The following is a 12,673-nucleotide window of genomic DNA, read 5'->3' as shown; positions in this document are numbered from 1 at the left end:
CTGGGTAACTCTGGGGAAACCACCTAAACTTTGTCTGCCACAGTTTCCTCAACTTAAAATGGGGATAATATCAACTACCTCAAAGAATTAATGTTGTAAACACAAACCCAAGTCTTCTGATTCTTGGCCCAGCACGCTTTCCATTATGCCAGGTGGAATACAGCCCACAAGTGCTCCTGGCTACAGATAAAGGGACAGAGAGTAGGTAACATTCTTCCTCTGAGACAGAAAAGGAAAAAGAATTTAGAGAAGTATGGAGGAATTGAGGGAGCTTCTCATGATAGATTTCTGTCTTACACAAGTGTGTGTGTAGGAGAGGAAATGTGAATATATACATGAAGTAAGAATAGATTTTGGACATAATTGAATTTTGTCCTTACTGGTCTACCAAAACTTCTTTTTCTAAGGTCAAAAATGATCTCTTGTCAAATCCTCCTTCACTTATTAACTGGGATCCTGCTGACTGCTTTCCCTTTGCAGTGCTGCTTCAGCACTTAACATTGTATTCTCTGCTAAGATTCATAGTATTTATTGAGTTAATTAACTGTCACTGGATTTTGGTCCATATGATGAAATAAAAAGCTGTCACTTTCAGCCCCAATACTTGTAAATTCCGCACAGTCTAAATTTCTTTAGATAAAATCTGATCTAAAGCACTTTAGATAAGAGTCTAGACACCAGCACTGGTCATCTAGGAATTCAAAGATGAAATGTTTCCATAGGTATGTGGCCATGTAATAGGCAACAGACATAATAGAAAGAGCTGGATTTGAGTCTTGACTCTGAAAGCTCATGACACACTTCATCTTAACCTCAGTTTCTTTATTTTTAAATGAAGATAGTTACATTTCCTGATTTACCAGTTGTTATATGAGAAAAGCACATTGTTAAATGTAAAATATCATATGCATGGTTATTCATGTTGAATTTTGCACAGATATCATTTTGTTCTCAAAAGGTAGACCCATATACAGACATGAGATGGCCAGAAGTATCCAAAGGGTAGTGTTCTAATTGCAGCACACTGCAGGAAATTTGAATTCTTGTTCTTGATTTCCCAACACAAGATATGTCAGGAAAGCAGCAGTCACAGAGAGGAACTTAATTCTGATTAACAACAGATCCATTTAAGTTTCATTGTCTGACTTTGGATCCCAGGGTTAGCAAGAAAACAATCAGTGCTACCCCAAGTTTTTAATAGGGGAAGTAAACAAGATTTCAAAATATTTTCCCTCTTCCTCTGCTTTTAACAAACATGACTCTGTAGTGCCTGACTACCACTGTCACAAACACACTTTTAAAAAAGAAACTTATGACAAAGTATTTTGGATATAGCCTCATTTAGTTCCAATGTATTTCCATTCCAGTAAGGATTCAAACACTTTTGTTTTCTCTAGATACACGTTGTAAGGTACCATGCTGATCTTTCCTCTCAGGATTAGATGGCAGCATCTGCTACATCTTTAAAAAGACAAGTTTCTTGCACTATTTCCTTAAATTAACAGTACTGTGATCTATAGATATAATTTATGATTTTGTCATGTACATATAAAACAAAAGTATCATTTTGCTGGAGTTAGTTACTTTCATGATAAACCTTATTTCTGGCAGACTTCGTTACTGTTAAAGTCAATACAAGTACATGTAAAGATTTACATTTTTAAGATCTAACTTCTTTGTGAATAGGCTTTTCTCTTGTTTTGAGTGTTTTGCATAAATAAAACAAAGCCAGTTTTCTTATGACCTGTAAAATGGCTACTACATGCTTTTCTATTTGTGTAGGATTATGTATTGGCCTCTCAGTCTACTCCTTATGTCTAAAATGTTGATGCTTCCTAAGTACTACACCAAACAAATCTGAAGTATCCCTAAATAGTATAGTGTATGTGTGACTTTGGACAAGTCACTTAATTTCTCTGGGCCTTGGCTCCTGAGCTGTAAAATGAGAGGAATAGACTAGATGGCTTCTATCATCCCTTCCAGTTCTATGATCCTATAGCACTTATTTGAGAATCATTGCAAAAGAAGCTAGATAAACAGAACCAGACAGAAAATCTCAGATATTATAACAATGTAGGTGAAAAGCACAGATTTGATCTAAAAAGAAACCAGACTCAAATAATTGAAAAATCAGTAAATTCAAGAAAAGAGCTAATGAAACAAACCTACCTTCTGAAAGCAGAGGTGAAGGACAATGTAGAATATTACCCATATTATTTATCGGCTGTCACCTCAGGTTGGTTTTCCTTTTTTTTTTTTTTTTTTTTTTTTTTTTTTTTTTTTAAAGGAGGGTTCAGTTCCCTGAGGACACAGTCCTAGAGTAGGAGAGGGGAAGAATGACTAATACAAAGATGCCTTGTTTTGTTTTTCCTTTTCATATAAATATAAGAAATACTAGAGAAAGGGGGAACACTGGATTTGGAGTCAGAGGGAGTACGTATAAAAAATAACCTTCAGCTTGTCATTTCACTTCCCTCATCTGAAATATGAAGGGAAATGACTTAAATGATCTATAAGATCACCTGGATTGCTGTCTTTCTTATAAAGAAGGACTTAGTTTTTTGACCTTTGAGGATTTGACCCAACAAATCTCAGATGCCACTTCATATCTAACTGGAACTTTCATTTAGTATTCAGTTATACATATGGCTATTAATGAGTTTTTTTAATTGAATAAAAAGAAAATTCATTTAAAAATAATAATGCAATTAAGGCTTTCCTAGTAATTATTGATCATGAAAGTAAGAAAGAAAGAAATATTGTGCTTGTCTTTTGATCCTGAGAACAGTCTTCAAAAACAAATGTCACCAAAGTCCTAGTAGGAAAGAATGTGCAGTATTAACTATTGAGGTTATATCAATATAACTTTACCCAAATAATGCAGCATATTGAACAACCAAAAAATACTTTTAAAAAAAGTTCATTTTATTGCAACTCATTAGATTCTAATTTTGCTTCTTACCAACTATAAGAAAAGCAATCATAATTTATATTATTTTTAGAATCAGGCTCTGAAAAGTGAAGATGACTCCATTCCAAATGTAGCACCTGACATCTGCATAGCTTATAAACTTCATCTGGAATGTAGTAGGCTCATCAACCTCGTGGACTGGTCAGAGGTATGTTTTTAGGAGAATAAGCTATGTATGATCTATTTATTTAGTCATATGTGACCACTTTTTTTGAACGTTTTAATTGCATTGGTTCTTGAGGATCCACATTTGTCCTTTAAATGTTCTTTACTTCCACTTTTGAAAATCTAAGTCCCCTCTTAATAATTTCTTTGTCACAATAAAAGAACAAAACATACTTGGATATAAAAGCATATATGTGTAGATTACAAATTGAGAAGTACTGGATTCAGAGAGTTCTTGATATGGCCCTAGATAACTCTGTTTGTTTCTTTTCTAAGAGATATAACACTATATAGTAAAAATACTATTCTTCCTCAGATAGTACTTTGAGGATTAAGATATTTGTTTCACTTATGCCAGAATGATGTGTATTATTGTGTTACTTTCAGTGAAAAAGTTGTTTTCTAGACAGCTTTCTAAAGGCATCCCTTCAGCCAAGGCTGGGGAAGTTAGGGAAAGGTTTCCATAACTCCAAAGGGCCACTTTTTATTGGAAGTTAGAGAAAGTTGGAGGAGAGGGGAAAGAGTCACTTAGTTTTTTCCTTGAGCCTCTAATTTTTGCTCTTCTTTACCACGTGTTCAGATTTTTGAAACTTGTAAGTATAACTAGGATTAGCATGGCAACAACTTATTATATATGATTGATTTTAAATGTTTAGGATTTCCAAACTTGTAAGAATAAAGGGCATTTTGATAAGAGCAGAGTAAATAATTATGTGTACATACAGATCAGCAACATTATGTGTCCTGCTTAACTGGGGGATATTGGGAAAAAAAGGACAAGACACAAATATGTACACTCCATATGTGCAGAATATTTGGCAAGCCTAAAAATATTCAAAGTATTAAGTTCTATGTTTGGTCCCTTCAAAAGGCTTTTGCAACAGTGGTAACAGCTGCTGAAGAAACAGATCCAAATTCCACAGCCTCAGAAGAGATAAAGGAAATTATCCAGTATCCTTTTATACAGTTTTGCACCATTCAGATACACATGATTTACCAGAATGTCAATTTCCCAAATCTTCACTGAGGATTTTTAAAAGCAAAAACTCGACTAGATCTAATAACTAAATTTTTAGTAGCTAAAATTTGTGCTGGATTTCTACTCTGGAAATAAGTCAGAAATATAATACTGGGTGTGATATGTGCATGCATGTACACACATACACAGTCACATTGTACAATGTAAACTACTTTTTTACATCCACCAAAAATGGAATCTCTGACAATTATCTGAGTCCTTGTTTTTTATATAGTCTGTTAATGTTTTAGGAAAATTGGAAATGCTATTTTTCGCCACTTGCAGAAGCTGGAGAGTTTCAGTTAGGACTTATTTTGTTTCTTCCTATTTCCTTTCTGTAGTAATAAATTCTAGTTGAATACATTTCATTCTCCCCATTCTCCTTTCATTTTACATACTAACATCAGAGCAGAATCATGATTTGGTGACTTTCCTTAGCTTTTGCCTTCAGTGCTCGATTTATCAGAGCTGTATCTGAACTAGAACTTTTAGGATTTATAAAGCCTACCAAACAGAAGACCGATCATGTAGCAAGACTGACTTGGGGAGGCTGTTAGAAGGCAAGTCAACAAAGCCAGAAGAGCAGCATTGACTGTTTTGTTCTCCTATACCATGGCATCTGTTGTTGTTTTTTTTTTTTTTAAGTCATTACAATATTATGAATCAGTCCCTTGTGAACTTATGAATTATGTGATATAATAAAATCCTTTGAGTAATGTAAATTGTTCACTTACTACAATTGGTTTAACACAGCTTACTCTCCTTTTCTTCATCCCCCAGCACTTGTTAAACTGGTTTTTTTTTTTTTTTTTTTCTGTTCAGTGGCTTGGTTTCATGTAGTTTTTTTTCTTTCTTTTTTTTTAAATTTATTTTTATTTATCGTAATAACTTTTTATTGATAGAACCCGTGCCAGGGTAATTTTTTACAACATTATCCCTTGCATTCACTTCTGTTCCGATTTTTCCCCTCTCTCCCTCCACCCCCTCCCCTAGATGGCAAGCAGTCCTATATATGCTGAATATGTCGTAGTATATCCTAGATACAATATATGTGTGCAGAACCAAACTTTCATATCACGGGTTGAGAGAGTTTAGAAAAACAGAAGCTTTGAGAGTAGATTGTTTTTATCTTGGGTGTCTGAAAGGGAGAAAAAGAAGGGAAGCTAAAGGATTGAATATTCTGGTAGATAAAGAAGGGATAGAATTTGCTATTTTCCATAAATGAAGCATATGAAAAGAGTTTGCAAACATGAGGGAGAAAGAGCAGAGGTATGGGCATCATACAAACTTTGTTTACAGAAACAAAGTTATATACACACAAACATACACACACGCATATATTTAGTGTTGTAACTTTACAAAGTGTTAAGACATTTCTTTACAAAGTGTTAAGCCATTGGAGTTGATTTAATCTTAGAGTTATTTTGGGCCAGAACTTGAACTAGGTACTAAGTACAACTGATGGAAACAATGCTTGTGTTCACACCTTTAGAGAGCTCATAAGTATCTAAGAACCCAATGGAGTTCATACCTTTGGGAGAGTTCAGGGCTAGTATGAGATCTGAATTCACACCTCTCTTAGGGCCAGAGAGCATGCTGGGAGATATCCCACAATCCCTGCCTCGAGAAGGAGGAGTTAACCTTTGGGAGAGGATATATATGGAAGAAGCTCTTGAAGCTAGGAAGAATTTCTCTGGAACATCGACAGGGCTCTGAGACAGAACACTCTGGAAGAAAAGCCTACAAGCCCTATCTTCGAGGCAAGAGAGATCCATTGCATCTTCCAACTTGGTGCTGGCTAGAGGCTGAAGAAAACAGAGGCAGAAGCCAAGGACAAAGCTGCAAGATCTCTTGGAGCCAGGCAGAGAGATAGGCCTCAACTAACCGGGCTAATTTGGAAGGAGAAATAAACGTTGGCATTTTTGCCAGCTGGCTTCGATTTAGGAGTAATTATTTATTTCAACTGAGACTAAGGCTGCCTCCAGGAAAACCTTCGCATTTTGGCACCCGAACAGGGACTTGAACCCTGGACCTTCAGATTTCTGAGTCATGGGGAACCTTAGAGAACTTCTAAATTTAGTTCTCTATACCATTAATTTTTAAATTTTTGATAAAGATGCACTGGCTCCAGCAGACAGGTTTTATAACCTACCAGAAGAGCAGTGTCCAGTGCGAGCAGCTCCACTATCTTTAGATAATTGCCAGGTGATGTGGAGAGATCCAGAAAGTGGTGAATGGAAGGGACCAGATAGGTTAACTGCTTGGGGAAGAGGATTTGCTTGTATCTCTACAGGAGGAGAAGGAATCAGATGGGTGCCAACAAGCCGTATTCTCCTTGTCCATCAGAGAGAAACAGAAAAAGAAAAACCTCTAAACAAAGGGAGAAGATTCAAGAAACATCTGATACTGAAAGAGCATGGCTGATAATGAGACTGTTAAAATAACTTTAAAATCTATTATTGGATTCTTGGCACATTAACCTTTTGGACTATTTTTTGGGACTATTTCTAGGACTTATGGACATGTACAAATTCTCATGTTGATTCATGTTATTTGTTACATTGCTACTAGACTGTGTTATATTGATGGACAATGGGCTCCTTTTGGACTATTTTTAGGACTTATGGACATCTTTAATGTTGTATATGAAAAATTGTTTACCTCAAAGCTTAAAGGAATCATTGGATACCTGGCACATGAACTAATGGACAATGTGTAAATTCTCACGTTAATTCATGTTGTTTGTTACATTACTACTAGCCTGTGTTATATTGCTATGTGCTTATGTAACTATGTGTAATGCCTACCATATTGATGGATTTATGTACACCTTGTTTCAAGTGAGCCCCTTTAGAAACCTCCTAATCTGATTTGATTTTCTATTTCCTTTGGTATTTTCATCTCCCTGAGATGTCAGGGAAGGCGTGATCACCTTTTTGGAGTTCTCACCTCCTTAAGAAGTCAAGGAGGTTATGATCGCCTATATTCTAAATCAAAAGAAAAGGGGAGATGTTGGAATCTTTACAAAGTGTTAAGCCATTGGAGTTGATTTGATCTTAGAAGTTATTTTGGGCCAGAACTTGAACTAGGTACTAAGTACAACTGATGGAAACAATGCTTGTGTTCACACCTTTAGAGAGCTCATAAGTATCTAAGAACTCAATGAAGTTCACATGTTTGGGAGATTTCAGAGAGCATGCTGGGAGATATCCCACAATCCCACTCTCAGAGAAGTAGCATAAATACAGTTCCAGTGAGCGACTCGAGAGAGTTCTGGGAAACTTCGACTGGGGTTGGAGACAGAGCACTCTGGGAGATACAGAAGCCTACTCGCCTCAGTTGGAGATTGAGAAGCCATGAGTCGGAGCTGGCTGGAGGCTGAAGAAAGCAGAGGCAGAAGCCAAGGACAAAGCTGCAAGAGCCAGGCAGAGAGATAGGCCTCAACTAACCGGGCTAATTTGGAAGGAGAAATAAACGTTTGCACTTTTACCAGCTGGCTGAGATTTAGGAGTAATTATTTATTTCAACTGAGACTAAGGCTGCTTCCAAGAAAACCACCACAATTTAGTACAGAAATATGTCAAGGAAATAAGAGGGGAGGGCTTAAAATAGGAAGATAATACTGGGACAGTAGAGTCTCAAGCAAATCTCCTGATCCGCCCTCCCCCCTGCCTACTTAATCATATTTTATTTTTTCCAAATACATATATAATTTTCAACATCCTGGGCATACTAGGAGAGAATAGTCACAAGTAAACACGATCTTTTTTTACCCCCAATTAATAGTATTTTATTTTTCCCAATTACATGTAAAAGCAGTTTTCAATATTCATTTTTGTAAGATTTTGAGTTCCAAATTTTTTCCTTCCCTTTCCCTCCCCCTTCCCAATACATGTACAATCATGTTCATATTTCCTTATTAGTCATATTGTGAAAGAACCAAAACAAAACGGAAAAATTATGAAAAAGGAAAAATAAAAAGGACTGGAAATAATATGCTTTGATCTACATTCAGACTTAATAGTTCTTTGCTATGGACAGCATTTTTCATTAGGACTTTTGGGATTGTTTTGCATTATTGTCTTGCTTGAGAAGAGCTAAATCTTATCATAGTCGACCACCACACAGTGTTATTATTGTGTACAGTGTTCTCCTGGTTCTGCCCACTTTATTCAGCATAAGTTCATGTAAATCTTTACACATTTTTCTGAAATCTGCCTATTCATCATTTCTTATAAGACAATAGTTTTCCATTATATTTATATACAGCAGTTTGTTCAGCCATTTCCCTATTGACGGATATTCCCTCAATTTCTAACTCTTTGCCATCACAAAATGAGCTAGTATATATATATATATATATATATATATATATATATATATATATATATTTGTACATGTGGATCTTTGCCCCCTTTTTTATGAACTCTTTGGGATACAAACCTAGTAGTGTGGTACTGCTGAATCCAAGCACATGCACACTTTTATAGTTTGGGCAATAGTTCCAAACTGCTCTCCATAATGGTTGAATCAGTTTACAACTCTACCACCAAAGCATTAGTGTTCCAGTTTTCCCCACATCTTTTCCAACATTTATTATTTTGCTTTTCTGTCATGTTGGCCAATCTGATAGATGTGAGGTATTACCTCAGAGTTCTTTTAATTTACATTTTTTTTAACCTGAGAAGTCTTTTAATTTACATTTTTCTGATCAGTAGTGATTTAGAGTATTTTCTCATATGACCAGAGATAGCTTTAATTTCATCTGAAAACTGCCTGTTACTTTGACCATTTATCAAATGAGGAATGGCTTATATTCTTATAATTTTGTCTTGGTTCCCTATATATTTTAGAAATGAGGTTTTTATCAGAAACATTGGCTATAAAGATTGTTTCCCAACTTACTGCTTTCCTTCTGATCTTAATTGCACTTGGCTTTGTGCAAAAAACTATTTAATGTAATCAAAATTATCCATTTCACATTTCATAATATTTTCTATCTTTTGTTTGGTCATAAATCCTTCCCTTCTCCATAGATCTGACAAATGAAGTATTCCTTGCTCTTATAATGGACTTAATGGTATCACCCTAAATGTCTAAATCGTGTACTCATTTTGACCTTATCTTGGTATATGGTATGAGGTATTGCTCTCTCTGCCTAGTTTCTGTCATACCCTCAGCAGTTTTTGTTACTCAGATCTTATTCCAGAAACTACTCTTTGGGGCTTATCAAACAGATTACTATAGTTATTTTACTACTGTGTCTTATGTATCAAACATATTCCACTGATCCCACTCTATTTCTTAACCAATACCAAATAATTTTGATGATTGCTGCATTTTAATACAGTTTTAGATTTGGTACAGCTAGACCACATCTTCCTTTATATTGTTTTCATTCCCATGGTATTCTTTTGTTCTTCCAAATGAAATTTATTTTTTTTCTAGCTCTATAAAATAATTTTTGATGGTTTGATTTTTATGGCACTAAATAAGTAAATCAATTTAAGTAGAATTGTCATTTTTATCATATTAACTTGGCTTACCCACATGCAACTGATATTTTTTCAATTATTTTTATCTCATTTGTGTGGAGTGTTTTGTAATTGTGTTCATATAGTTCCTGGCAGGTAGACTCCCAAATACTTTATATTGTCTACAGTTATTTTAAATGGAATTTCTCTCTCTAGTTCTTGCTCTTATGCATTGTTGGTAACATATAGAAAAGCTGATGATTTGCAACTTTGCCAAAGTTGTTGATTATTAAAAGTAGTTTTTTTCAGTTAATTCTCTAGTATTCTCTATACCTCATATCATATCCAAAGAGTGGTAGTTTTGTTTCCTCATTGCCTATTCTAATTTCTTCAATTTATTTATCTTCTCTTATTGCTAAAGGATTTATTGCTTATATTGCTAAAAGGATTAAATGGGCCAGAATTTGAAACAAGGTACTAAATGGAATTGAGGAGACAATGGTTAAAATCAAGTTTAGCACTGATTTAATCCTACAACAAATAATGGTTTCCTAGTGATATAATGATTGGTTGTTACTCAGTGTGGGGCATATAAACTAGAAGTCTCAGCCAGGGAGATTTGGAGACATTCAGAGAGAAGGCAAAGGACTGGTGGCAGGAGCCTAAGCTCTCAGAACCAAGGGGAGAAATTCAATTTGATCCTGGATCTTCCTGGTGGTTGGCCTGGACTCCTGCACTTCCCCCACTAAGACCAAGGCCAGACTGAAAGGCTCTCCAGAAAGCTGCCCAGCCCCAGGGAGGAGATAATAAAGGATCTGGGCTATATGAAAGCTAACTGGGTCCCAGGAAAGGAGACAAGACTTGGAAAGAGACAATAAAGGATTTGGACTTTTAACACCTGGCTGTACTTGTGATTCCTGAACTGAAATGAAGGCTACCTCCAGAGACCTCAAGAAAACCTTAACAGAGAACATTACATTTTAGAGAGAACATTACATATATGTAAAAACAATTTTTAAAATTCTGAAGTTCAGATTCTTTTCTCTCCCCCACATACCCCAATTGAAAATATAAACAATGCAATATAGACATGTTTGTAGTTATGTAAAACATTTCTATAATAGTTATGTGAAAAACAAAAAAATGAAACCCAACAGCAACCAAACCAACCCTTTATAAAGTAAAAACAAGTATGCTTCAATCTGTATTCAGACCATCAGTTTTTTGGGTGTGGTTAACATTTTTCATAAATTCCTCAAAGTTGTCTTGGATTATGTTGCTGAGATTAGCTAAGTCATTCATAGTTGATCATTGTACAATATTGCTGCTACTTTGTAGACAGTACATTTCACTTTGCATCAGCTCGTGGTTTTCCAGGTTCTTCTGAGGGCATCCTGCTTGTCATTTCTTATAGCGCAATAGTATTCCATCACAATCACATGCCATGATTTATTTGGCCATTCTCCAGTTGATGGGCATCACCTCAATTTCTAATTCTTGCCCTAGAAAAGAGATATTGTAAATATTTTTTGTACATATTTCCTTTTTTGTTTTTTATCTTTTAGGTTTAGGTTATCCTTTCTGAAGAGAATCTAAATGACATCCCTGTGTTAAAGATTGTGGCTGATCAGACTAAGACAAGCACAGAATGCTTTGCCATAGATCAGACACAAACAGTTCCTATGAACATTTGGGATGGCTTCTCTTTTTGCAGCTCTTTGTACATCTTAGATTTTCTCTGAGCTAATTCAATTCCACTTTGCTCATAGAGCATAGTACTTTCTCTGATGAGAGCACACTATGCTGGACTGTCTTGTGCCAATATCTCCCATGTCATACAATCAGTTCTGGAGTTCTTATGAGAGACCTTAAGTGTTCTTGTATTGCTTTTTTCTGACCACTTTGTGAGAACTTGCCCAGTGTGAGTTCATAAAACAGTCTTTGGCAAACATACATTTGGCATTCAAACAATGTGGCCAGCCCAACAGAGTTGTGCTCCCTGCAGTAGAGTTTAAATGTTTAGCAGTTTAGTTCAAGAAAGGACCTCATTATCTGATATCTTATCCTGACAGATGATTTTCAGAATCTTCCAAAACAATTAAAATGGAAGCAATTCCGTTTTCTGGCATGGCACTAGAATGCTGTCCAAATTTCAAAGGCATATACCAATGAGGTCATCATTGACCTACAGCTCTGCAGACCTTCAATTCAGTAATCAATCTCCTCTCCCACGTTTTACTTCATCACCTCCCAAATAACTGAGCTAGCTCTGGTAATGTGTGTGTCATTATCAATGTGTACATCCCTGGAAGGTATACTGCCAAAATAAGAGAACTTATCCACAGCATTCAGAACTTCTCCATTTGTTGTAAGCAGTGGTTTCATACATGTATGATGTGGTACTGGCTGATGGAGTACCCATGTTTTCTTGGGGGTGTTAGGCCGAGATTCGCACAAGTAACAGAGACCTCAAGTTGAAATCAACCACTAGGTCCTAAGTGAGTTCAAACTGACAAGAGGTTTTGAATGCCATCAGGTTATTTTTGTGTGGCAAAGCATCTGGTGCTGATTCTATTCCAGCTGAAATTAATAAGATGGAAGGTCCATTGCTCATTCAAAAGCTGACTGAAATTTTCCACATTATATGGCAAGAAGTTCTGCCCCAGGGATTCAAGGATGCATCAATTGCCCATCTCTCTTTACAGATACAGTGAATACAGGGCAGGTAGGTAGCACAGTAGATAAGAGCACCAGCCTTGAAGTTAGGAGGATCTGAATTCAAATTTGGTCTCGGATACTTAACACTTCCTACCTGTGTGACTGGGCAAGTCACTTAACCCCAACTGCCAGAGGGTGGGTGAAGCAAAAGGAATACGCTGTCCCGTGACAATCAGTGGGGTGGATCTTTTAGTTATTGCTGGAAAGATAATTTGTCTGAGTCTTCCTTCCCTCCCACCTCTTCCCCTCCAGTATAAAAGCTTTTTCCTATGATTGTGATAATTTGCCCCATTCCATTTCTCCCTTCCTTTCTCTCCTAGTATTTCT

At 36.0% G+C, this 12,673-nt stretch overlaps 1 protein-coding gene across 2 annotated transcripts in view; it reads left to right on the top strand.

Annotated features, from left to right (window-relative positions):
• Positions 1-12,673, top strand: part of ORC3 (origin recognition complex subunit 3) — a 116,743-nt gene that overhangs the window by 90,263 nt on the left and 13,807 nt on the right. Inside the window, exons 18-20 of one of the 2 annotated variants that reach the window (XM_012549204.3) lie at positions 3,003-3,119; positions 4,008-4,087; positions 4,606-4,876. The exons of the other annotated variant lie outside the window; for it this stretch is intronic. Coding sequence (XP_012404658.1) covers positions 3,003-3,119; positions 4,008-4,087; positions 4,606-4,711 — 303 coding nt within the window. The 3' untranslated portion in view covers positions 4,712-4,876. Of the gene's footprint in view, positions 1-3,002; positions 3,120-4,007; positions 4,088-4,605; positions 4,877-12,673 lie in introns of those variants that run through there. 2 annotated transcript variants of the gene reach the window in all.

This window comes from Sarcophilus harrisii, chromosome 4 (assembly GCF_902635505.1).
Source record: "Sarcophilus harrisii chromosome 4, mSarHar1.11, whole genome shotgun sequence".
Lineage (NCBI taxonomy): Eukaryota > Metazoa > Chordata > Mammalia > Dasyuromorphia > Dasyuridae > Sarcophilus > Sarcophilus harrisii.
Note: the sequence above shows the minus strand (reverse complement) of the source record. Positions and strands in the feature narration are given on the sequence as shown.